This window comes from Eufriesea mexicana, unplaced genomic scaffold (genome assembly GCF_001483705.2).
Source record: "Eufriesea mexicana isolate 0111107269 unplaced genomic scaffold, ASM148370v2 scaffold1247, whole genome shotgun sequence".
NCBI lineage: Eukaryota > Metazoa > Arthropoda > Insecta > Hymenoptera > Apidae > Eufriesea > Eufriesea mexicana.
In genome coordinates this window covers 544,023-556,471 of record NW_016909379.1, presented here as the reverse complement: position 1 = coordinate 556,471, position 12,449 = coordinate 544,023, and the positions used below count along the sequence as shown (strand labels likewise).

Genomic DNA, 12,449 nt, shown 5'->3' with positions numbered 1-12,449 from the left:
AAATCAAAAAGATTCTAATAAAACAATCATAGTTATTCTCTTTTTACTAAAATATTTTATGTTAAAACATAAAATAGCAGTCCACTATTGATTCTCAAAAGAATTGTTTAAAATATATTTAGCAAAATTTGTTATTTTTTATATATATAATTTCATATTAGTGAAAGGTATTAGGCTTTGTATTATACCAATTCAGTTTAAATTGAATGTAGCTTAATGTTATCAAAGTAGTATGTTTTTATAGAGTAAGAAATGTTATAATAGTATACTATCAATACCACTAGCACAAAAAGTATGATATTATAACAATAGTATAATAGTGCAATATAAATGTATATACCTATTATGAAATCATTTAAGACTTTAAAACTTATAAAGTATTATAAGTATCTTTATATTTATCATTTCTCAGTTACTAAATTCAACAAAACAATATTCTCCATTTACCAGCATAATCCATAGCTCAACTGCAGCTACCATAACCATATTATTTACAGAAACAGTACGATCATATAATTGAGATATCTTGCGCTACTAGTTCCATTTAGCTTTGTACCCCCGTTTTCCTCATCATTTTCACTGGCAGTGTCTCCCTTTGCCTCAACAATAGTATCTAGTCGTTCCATTGTACTTCTCTGGTGGTGATGACTACTTGATAAGTCACTTTCAGGTGTCTCATCTGAGTCTACATCAATCATATGGTCATTAACTTGGATTTTTACTACAGCATCTACTGGGTACTTTCCTTCATCACTGGATGATGTTGCACCCCTTTGTGATCCTATTCTACTAGACAGTATTCTCTCATTTTTTTCACAACGGGGACAATTCTGACCATTTGATGAGCCTTCATCACTCTGACATCGGAAGCATATTAAATCACCTTCGCTAGAAAAGTCACAATGTTCACATTGAACAACATTACCATTTCCATGGCAGACTTCACAGACAGGACTGTCATCATCTTGCTTTAGGTCTCTGTCTTCATAGTCTCTTCGATCATGCTCCTGTTCATATTTTTTCGTCCAACCTCTTCGAGCTTGATATTCTTGATCACGATACAATGACTTAGGCGAAGAAGATTGACCGCTATAATCCTGATCATGATATACCGACCGAGGAGAAGACATGTGACTTGGGCTTCTATATGTGCGAGAAGTTCCTGGTTCTTGAAGTTGATCGTCGAAACGTTCTTCAACGTATCTACTACAATAAGAGCCAGGCGTTTGCGGTCTGTACGTGCAGGTACGAGTTTTCTGATCACATTCACTGCATAGCAGTAGATTTGACTTGCTGCCAGGTTGAGAAACGTAACCATTACAAGTGCCATAGTATTTCTCATCTTCATCACTCTCAAAGAAATGTTGACTGAGGCTACCAATTGATTTTGTATCACTAGATCTACCAGAGATTCTAGCTTCTTCAAGTTCTTCTTTATCATCTACTGCATATCTACAACGGAAATTCACATATATGAAAAGCTGATCAGAATTAGGTACATAATTATAATATATGCTATATGTTATTTCAAATTTTCTTGAACCAAAGATCCAAAAGAATTCATTTAAAGTTATTCTTTCAGATGAGTTTCGGATGAAAAGGAATATAATACATTACCTATCGTCAGTAGCATCAGCCAAGTAGTGTCGTATTCGCGCTATCTTAGTCTTGCCGCGCTCTCGCGGCCTTGTTTCTTGTTAAATGATACTTTCTCGATTTCTCTCATTGTTGTCCTCTAAACTGGAAGAGGAGCTGGCACCGCAAATCTGCATCTCGATTTCGGCCAATCTATTCTCAACTTCCCATTGTTGTTGATTTAGTTTCGAACTCATTGCTGCGTTTTCAGACTCCAAACAAATTAGACGTTCCCGAAGGCGTTTAATTTCGGCCAATAAAGCTTCGTTAGTTCCTAAAAGTGGTGTGGCACCTTCGCCGACTAATTGAGTCATGCTGTTGCCGGTCACACCTAGAATGGATCATGTATGTCATATCAATCAATTAACCAGAAACGTTTGTATCATAATTAATTTATAAGTAATTTATAAGTCCATTTATAGTATTTACCTGCCTAATTTTTTGTTAATTAAGGAAAAGTATAAATTACCAATAAATTTTAGTTTCAAATTGTTCCAATGTTTTATGTATAGTTCTCTGAGTCAAAATACCTTGTTCTATATGATTGGTTTTCTTTTTTATTGAATATTTATTTAAATAGTTATATGTTATATTATATTATAAAAATGTTACATTTATGACAATCTGCTTAAATGATGGAGTGTTAGCATCATTATGAATAGTAACAAGTTATTAGTCAATTTTTATTTCTGTACTTATATAATGTAGTATTAGATATATATATTAGATATATATTTTTATAAGGTCATGAACATTGTGCTAAACAGTGACTTTATGTATGATTTTAAAAAGATTAAATGAATTTTTAGGAATTACATTTTTATGATAAGATCAATGATAAATTGAAATATTGAGAATTTCTAACTTACTTTTTAATCAAGTAAGATAAGTCGTTTGATTAAAGGACAAAACAGTGTTATTTGTGGTATAAATATTCAGATATATGATTTAGTAACTTTATAATCACTTATGGTGAATACTTATTCCTGACAGGGATTTAATATTATTGTCATATTCAAAATTTATTATATTTTTCTTTATTTCATTTTCTTATTTATGTTATTTCGTTATGTAAACTTCATTATGTAAAATTTATGCAGCATAGATAATGCATATAGATTGTAATTCATATAAAGCATATCGTCTATTAAACGTTAATATAGCTTTTTATTAAAAAATATTCTCATGTTCGTTATTTATGATCACTTATGGACACGCGTGTGAGTTATCACAAAAAAATTTCACGATAAAGAGAGCAAAATAAATGTGCAGAATATGCAAAAATAAGATAAGATTTTATCTGCCAATAATTTCCAAGAATTTAAATTTGTAGTGTAACGAGAAAGAAGGAAATTTTTCACGCTTTGATAAATATAAATTTTTTATTTCTCATTGAACTTTGCTTGCAAGGAAATGAATTTTAAAAATTCATTAGACGTGATTACGCACGATTTGAATTATTGTCTATTCAGAATTCGTTATTTCCATTTGAAATAAACGATAATAATCTCAGTACTATTCTATTACGCTAAGAAATTAATTGATTTCTGGGGGAGATTAATGATTTCTAAATAAAACCATAAACAGAGATAAATATTTTTATCGATGAAAATGATCAAATTCTCGTCTATTACATTATATACGTTTCATAAGAAGCTTTTTAATTATATTTGCAACTAAAGATAACTTCTGACTAGTGTTGAATGTTCTTTTAAATCTCTAAATAAATTTATAGGATGTACAAATATTTACTTATAACGATTCAGTAAGCTTTAATATGTAGAAGTAAATGTACATATCCATTTAAAAACCTAATATAATTGCTAAATGCATATGTTTTGTTGTACTGATATGATGAATATGATCTTCAAAAAATAATATTATCTGAATCATTTATTTCCTTCTAATATTTTTCTTTAATTACATCATGAAAGGAGTAATGACTTGTAACAGTTACATGAGTTAGTGTATGTACTAAATGCATGAGTTAGAAGTATTGAATATTCATATATATATATATACATTCAATACTTTGGCTAAATGAATATATATGAATAATAATATAATAATAATAGTATATAATAGTAATATTGTATAATATTTTAATAATAATTAATATTATCATAATATATATTATTATATATTATTATTCATATATACATTCAATACTTTGGCTAAATGCAGCAGATTATTTATAATACACCTCTGACTCACTCATTTAATACATGGACTAGGTCATGTAACTGTTATAAGTCATTACTCTTTTTATGATGCAATTAGGAAAAATGTTAGAAGAAAGTATGCATATATATATATTATGTTCAGATCAGGGGCTGAAAACTGTTATATGGATTCCAATTCTGGAAACAGTTCCAAAGGATCGTTATTTTCCACAACAGTTATAAAGAATTGAATTCTTGAAGATATCGGGTTCGGTTACCATTCTAGTATCTAGTTCTTATATTCTATATCGGTCCCGTTTCAGTCTCATATCGGTTACAGTTATGGATCTAATAGCATCTACCTCTATATCGATTCTATTTTGTAGTCCTCTGAATATTATTATCTCTTATGCCCTTTCTCAATCATGGAAATGATAAATTCGATCAGATAAGTGAATATTAACCCTTTACACTCGAGAGGCGCCCTTCAGTCGCCATTTGATAAAATTTCGAAGCTAGATATTAATTAATATATCAAATTTTGAATAATATAACAGTGTGCGAGGTATCGAAAAGAAATAATTCTACGTGTTAATTATTATACGATTCCTCACTTATAGCTCAAAAAACACCATCAGCTTTGTCACAGATAATTTTTCAACTCGTACCCTTCTTTAGCCAAAAAATCACAAAGGGTTAAATACTTTTATAAATTGTTCGAATTATCTTCAAAATATAAATTTATGATCTCAAAACACTAAAGGTAGATATAGAAATCATAGAATAATTGTAATCAGCCATCTTGTAAATAAATGACATAATTTACAAGATGGCTGATTACAATTATTCTATGATTTCTATATCTACTTTTAGTGTTATCTAGACTATAGATATCAAAAGTTTCCACTATATCGAGACCGAAGGTTTCCAGCTGTATCATATAATTATTCGTGACTCACTCGTTATAAAGATTTCTATTAATTCTTTATAAATCTTTTCTCCTTTTTCTTCGACATTGTTAATAATTAAGAAATTGTTTGTTTAGTATTACCAAGTTGTTAGTATTACCATATCAATTTTATAATATATTCATAGTTATTGTTGCAAATATTAACAAAATAATTATCAATATTATTCTCTTACTGATTTTATTAATATAAGTATTGTAATCTATTATTATTATTCTACTATTATTGACTATTAGAGCTTTTTTTTATTATTTGAATTTACTAATACTCAATTTTTAAAAAATATGACTGTTTAGTTTTCATAAATAAAGATTGCGTAATCTGTCTATGAAATTATAAATGATTTCTTGTCACATGATGTGACTTCTGTTAAAGCTTCTTTTAGTCAAAACAATATGGACAATTACGTCCATTTTCTATGTAATCTGATACTCCCTCTAGTACAATGCAGAAGATAAACAATGTCAAATGTTTTAGACATAGCATGATATGGCTTTTGTAGAAACGTATCCACGTCCATTTTATGGGAAAGGGAATGTAATTCGAAACAAAGATTTATAATAAAATTTTATTGCACCCATATGGAACTAATATTCCAAAACTAGTAGAATTGCAACCGAAACCGATATACGTGAAACCTTTTTGCTTTTTAATACTTATATAACAATACTTCGGGTTTCAATATAAATTTAAAAACAAATTTTTATATAAAATTTATTAACAATTACGAATTACGAATCACTCCAATCTCTGGCTCATATGCATATATTTATCGGTTTTAAGAAATCTTTAGACTCAAAGAATGCTTTATGGGTAAAATTTAATTAAAAATTTATGAACTGGTTAGCGTAACCAAAGTCATCCATTTTTAAATAAAAATAATTTTTGTTGTCACGTGTGGTTTGAAATAAGAGAATTAGTTTTTATTTTTAATTTTCATTAGTTATGTATAAAATTTGTTTTATAGTTTCATTAAAGTTCATTATAAAAATTCTACAATTTATTTATTTCCATTTTTCAAGGAGATCTTTTAAAAAGCGATGAAAAAGTTACGAAATAATTATTACTTTAATATTTATTGTTATTTGTCTTCTTCAATCTCACTTAGGATGTATTTCCATACCATTTGACATAACTCACCATAAAAATAATAATTGACATATCGAGCCACATAGAATTCCATTGTATTTAATCGTTTCCAAAAATGATATATTAATTATCCATGTAAGAGTAACACATTAAATGAAAATATTAAAAAAAAGAAATTAAAAAAATAATATATCCATCAATTTAATAATTTTGTAAAATGGAAGTCTTTAAAAGTTAATTTTGAAAATTTAGTGCTCCATTTATTCAATAGTAAAATTCGCAATTTGTACTTAGCACATTGAATTCTGTATAGGGGTTATCAGTAATTGGCACTCAATTTGCTACTAGCGCCATGGTGGTCACTAATGACACCAAAATTAGCTAAAGCATTTAATTTAAATAAATGGTAACTTTTATATAACTATACATATCATTGCACGTTATGCTAAAATAAATAACTCACTGCGATGTTATGGGTAAATTATATAGTATTTTTGAAAATATTAATATCTTCGAAAAATGAAGTTGATTAATTTACTTTCTATATGGCTCAAGTGTAATATACAATCTATACTTAACTAATATTCTTTCAATAAATGAATAAAATTAATTTCTTCCAAGAATTCTCCACGAAAAGTTATAATTCCAAATTCCCAATTTATTTTTCTACTAAAAAGATTCACTTTTTTCTTTCTTAAATCCTTCGAATTCTCGCCGATCGCGGAATGCCTTTCAAACGTAAATCAACCGGTAAATCAAACGATACCGTGCATCAGGCATGAAAGCTTCAATTTCAAGGGAATAGCAAGATTCTTTCGTGATTTAACGTTCATTAAATCAGGGAGGAAAAATGCGTTCAATCTGAAGGTCCGAGAGTTTAGAAAGAGAATCGAGGGTGGAAGAATTCAGTAGGGGGGCGTATATTTCCAGTCGGTGGCGCTCAAGATGAAATACTTGCCAGAGTGAGTGGATTGTCTGCCGGTAGATGGCGGTGCGGTCGCGGATTGCGGTGCCCTGGCGGTTTGCTCCTCGCTGCTGTGGCCGCTGCTAGTGGCACTCATCGGACTATCCATGCTCCTCGCTACGTTGTTCGCGTTGACGTTGTTCCCTGTGCCGGCCAAACCACGCGACGTCACAGGGCTCGGGCTGGGAGAGAACAACGAGTGGCCAGCCGAGTACGCGTGAGTGGACTTTGTGTCCACGGGTGAAACCCACATCTCCTCCAATGGTATACGACCTCGTGACTCCACGAGTCCTGGCGTGCTTTGACATCGTCCCATTGCGGCTGAAAGTTCGTATCGTGGACATAAAATGTGACATGGCACAAGTATGAAGTTCATTTTCGCAGAAACAGTTGCCTTGGGTTCTGATAAGGCTTCTACTCGAGTCAAACGTGTATGTTTTGTCTGTATCTTCGTGTTCAAGGAATTCTACTGATGGTTTTGTAGAATGTAGAGGCAGGTGCTTTTACAAGATGGTGGACAAGATAATAGTAAAGACGTGTACAGGGTGAATGAATATGTCCTGATTATATTCTTGATTATATATTGAAGGGATAAGTATTATTTATGGTAAATAAGAAATTTTTAGAGATTTTAATATGAATAATAAATATATATTAAATAATGAGATATTATGATAGGTGAATTAGTTAATTGGGAAAATTTACTTTGACAAGTCATGGTATTGCTTCTTTGCTGATATTATTGAAGTATTTGGTTATTTTAGAGATATTTGATATTTATTTTATTCATAATACCTTGAATGGTCAAAAATATATTTTCACCTATTATATGGATTTATTGGTGCAACTATAGTTTATTCTTATCTCATACGTCTAGATTTTGAAATATATTTGTTACTTAAATAACTTTATATGAATTGTTGCAAAAGTAGTATAGTAGTATAAATATTAATACCTGTAGGTATACTATAATTAGATGTTTTCCAATATTATTTTGTTTTATATATAATATTATATAACATATTATATATAATATAACATCTTACAATTAGTGTATTTTTCTGTTAGTATTAATTAATAGAGGTATTCATTTTTTAATAATTCTTGTTCTGATAGTAATTTGTGAGATGTTAATGCAGATGCTTTTTATTTATTTCATTAATATGTTATGCTAATTATGAATCAAATTTACTTGGAAAAAAAATTTGATTTGATTTATGGTATACTGTATCACTCTAAATATTTAGTAAGAAGCAAATGTTTTTTGGACATTCAAGTGTAATTTTGTTGAAATAAACTAAGAGTAAGAGAATAATATTCAATAAAACTGACTGTCAAATATTTTTACTGTAAATTACTATTTCAAATTCATTTCGTATATTTATTTTAAAAATATAATAAATAAGTGAAAAATAATTATTTCCTGTACATTTGATCCATACAAAGTTACCTTTGACACAAAATCTAGTTTGTCTTTAAACACGAGATTGGGATGGAATTTCAAGCAATTTTTGTTTCTGAACCGCCTGCACTGTTCGATTGAATTACATTTTTCGATTTCATGTCCATACGATTTTTCGATAACCAACGGGAATAACCGGTGATGCCGTGTTTTATTCATTCGCAACGTTCTTGTGAAAAACAATCTCATATTCGAATTCTGATTTTATAAACGAGTCCGCAATCGGCGCTGTATGTTGAAATTTTGCGTGGTATTTTAATAATATTTAATTTCATTTTCATAAAATGTAACATTCAAGAGAATAAAATTACTTGTTATATATTTTGTACCCAAATAATTTGTATATTTATGCAAGATTTGCAATAAAAATGTGATGTAACATTTCCAATACAAATTTTGTTACTTTTATATTAATTTTGCTAGTAAAATATATTATATTATATTTATCTGTATTATAATACGAATGTATTATATCTTCCACTTTTTTCGTAATTTTTTAATTTGTGCTTTATAAATATTTCTTGAAATTGTTTTATAAAAAGTGAAACAAAAAGAATCGTGATCTAATTCCTTCAATTTGTGGTGGTAGTTGCTCACATAACACTTCAGTAACTACGAAGGATGAGCTTCGACGATCGAGCTTCAAATAAAACGTGGTGTGTCGTATTGATGGAGATGAATGGCTTTCAAAGCTTCTTGATCCTTTGCTTTAGCTTATTTCATTGAATCAGATGATTCATTGGCGGGAAATTAAGTACTTATACTACTTCAGTTTATCAGGTGATTTACTTTAATACGAAACTCGTTTGAAATATAAAATGGTCTATTTTTTAATGTAGTATTGTTATCCTATATATATTACGTTATCCGGTAACAGTGATTAAGTTTTTAAATAATTAAAAATTATGCAAATTAAAATTTTATATTATTCTAATTCTTATCAAGCAATAAAAATCATACTAAGTTTTTTAATTAAATATATTAAACATTAATGCATATAATAAAATTCACATTTATCCACCTTATAAAAAAAAGAAAAAAGAAAAAAATAGTTACTAGATCTTTAATAATTAATAAATTAATATATAACTAGTTATTTCTTGAGATCGATACTAAGTTTTAAAATTAAATATACTAGATATTAACATATCTAACAAAATTCGCATTTATTCACCTTATAAGAGAAAAAAGAAATAGTTACTAGATCTTTCTAACTAGATCTTCAACAGTTAATAAGTTAATGTATAACTAGTTATTTTTGTACATCGATACTTCTACGATAAATTCGAGCTTCAAATAACAAAAATATAAATTATTTAACACGATATCCATAAAAACGCGACATCTATATCGCAGCAAAGCACAATAGAACCGAAACACATTAACGACTTGCTCGTTACTTCGTGTCGACTCTGCTCTGGAGCGCCATCTCCTTTTTCTCCTATCTTTTTTCCCCCCCTCGAAATTCGTCTCAAGCTTGTCCGCTTTGTTCCATGTTCGGGTCCTTTGTTCGAGAACGGGCCTCGCGGATCTGGCTGCGTTTCGACAACGCCGTCTAACCGCTTCTCATTTTCACCACGGTGAGCTTCTTTAATTAAGCCACCGCCTTTCTCATTGTGCAGCCACTGCAGTCGACGACAGCGCGCACGCGCCTCGCGCGTATACCGCGTCACATGACGCGTGTATACATGTGTGCGTGGACACGACAAGCCCTTCACCGCCACGGAGTACGTAAGTACACGATGGGATGCGTCGCTTCGAAAGTTCGTCGTTCGCAACGACGCGAACTTTCGTCCAATGAAAGAACAACGTCGAGACAAGCGGGAAGAGAAGTTGCGTTTGTTTTGCACTCAACTTCTGGGTTAATTAATTGAAATCCACCGGGTCGCCCACACCTGTTGTCGACGCATCGTGAATCAGGTTCTTTGTAGTTACGTCTATGAGGTTATGTCGCGAAACTTTATTACGGTGACTCGGGATTTAGGAGAAAAGAATTAGTCGTTCTTTTGGCAGTGCTTCGAGATTTTTGTTGAATCCATGTAATTATTAGGTTCGTCTTGTGTCATGAATATTATATTATTATAGAATAATGAAGTAATAGCAGGATTTTTATATTTCCTATTTAAAGAAATCTATGGTTTAGATATTGTCCGAAATTATTAGAAGGAGAAATGAAATTATGATCTATAGTTACGAGTCATATTTTGAAAATGTGATAGAGAAGTTATAAATATAAAAATTTGTTTAATTATAGCAGACTTAGTTATTGATACGATATTACATGGAGATGGCCAGTGTACAGCGGATTGCTTTTACCAGGCGTTCATAACCTATATTTTTGACAATTCGTCATTAAAAGGTAAAATGAAATTACACTTGACAAGACTCCTATTTACCTATTTAATTTTGTTTATTTGATATGAATATTTTTCTTTTTTAAATAATTAAAAATTTAGTTACAAATTTTTATTTTCTAATGGTGGCAATATAATATTATACCAATTTGTTATTTCTATGGGATTTTGTTTTTAAGATATTGTACATAATAATTGAATTTTATAAATATATATACAATATAAATTTACTTTATCTATTATGTATTTTTAAACTTTTTAATTCCAAAATTGCATTTTATTTAAAGTGCAGAAATATGTTAATAAATGTTATGTGAATGACTGTTCAATATACAACGGTGTAGTATCGCATGACTATAGAAAATTTTTAAATTTTATCTTTTCAAGATATTTTTTACGGACCACAATAGCCGGAGAGACGCGGTATTTTATTACTGCAACGTGCAACAAGCACAACTACCCGCCAATCAATCTTCCAACATTTGTAAAGCTTCGCTATAGTCAACATGATAAGCATGTTACGCAAATGAAAATCTTTTTTACAAAAATTTTATAATGGATTCATAGTTACATTTTTCTTTCGAAAAAGTTGTGGAAAAATATGCACAAAGAGACATAACTATTTTTACACGGGCGTTAAAAAGTAGAATATCGTAAAAAAAGACATCGAATATTCTTTAGAATGAATATTTAGTATCTGTGTTTAGTACCTATACTATACGTACAAAACAAGAGTTTTAAAATTTTAAAATTTGTCCTTGGAGTTTAATTTTTTAACTTTATACATAACTACCTTTAGCCAGAAAAATGTACTGCATTTACTACTCTCATAAATAACAACTTCTAAAAATTTTAGGAGTCATAAATATGAAATGTAGGAGATGCTTGTAAGAAGAAACAAGCTTTCTATGTAGTTAGCTACCTTTGCCTGATATGAAGTTCAGCGCCATTTAGGTTTCAAAGATGAAAGGTGAAAGATGGATGAGTTTCCAGGCTGTCATTTTATTACAACATACTCAATAGAAGATCTTGCGATAAATTATATTATTTAAAACAAAAATATTGCAAATTAAGAAGTTCAGTTATTTTAAAAAAAATATTTGGAATCGTTTTTGTATTTCGAAAATACTACTAGAGACTTACAGTTTTCATGTTATTTGTTATTTGAAATCATGCCTTCTTATGAATTATGTTTCCCAGTTTAAGCGTGTTATTTCAGGTTCTTAATGATTTAAATCAAAACTGTGACTCTTTGCAAGTAGTAATATTACAAATGTTTCGCTTGAAGTTACTATTATGTCATAAAGTGCAAGGTCTGAGAGTGCTACACGCCATCATAAATCAGGGACTGTGCTACTCGTGCGCCATCTGGAGTTAACTGACCAAGACGCAGTGTGCACGCCATCTGTACTTGACTGGCCAGACCTTGCGTGTCCACCATAAACTGATATTCCCTTGTACACAGCAGAATTTGTGAAGTACCAGTAAAAGAATCAGGAATTATTATCAAAGTTGAACTTGCTCATAATATTTCTATAAACACCAAGAATTGGTATGACTAGCCTTGTACTCAAGTTTATAGTAGATATTTCAAGCAAACAGAAAATAAAGTTCTGAATGACCAGCAGAATTTTATTTTCTGGAAGTTTTGCAAAACCAGAATTTCAGATATGAATTTCTGGTAATGAATATTCACAAATTAGTTATATTATATTTACAATATTCATAAGTATTTGGGAATGTTAAGAAATATTTCATAATATTCAAATATTTTATTGATGAGTTTAAATAACATTTATTTATTTATTTTTTTTA

At 29.8% G+C, this 12,449-nt stretch overlaps 1 protein-coding gene across 1 annotated transcript in view; it reads right to left on the bottom strand.

Moving 5' to 3' along the window:
- Positions 1–491: 491 nt before the first annotated feature.
- LOC108547792 (uncharacterized) overlaps positions 492–12,449 on the bottom strand; it is a 33,039-nt gene continuing 21,081 nt past the window's right edge. Inside the window, exons 6-8 of the mRNA XM_017900458.1 lie at positions 6,813–7,139; positions 1,710–1,966; positions 492–1,454 (exon numbers count right to left, since the gene is read on the bottom strand). Coding sequence (XP_017755947.1) covers positions 492–1,454; positions 1,710–1,966; positions 6,813–7,139 — 1,547 coding nt within the window. The remainder of the gene's footprint in view (positions 1,455–1,709; positions 1,967–6,812; positions 7,140–12,449) is intronic.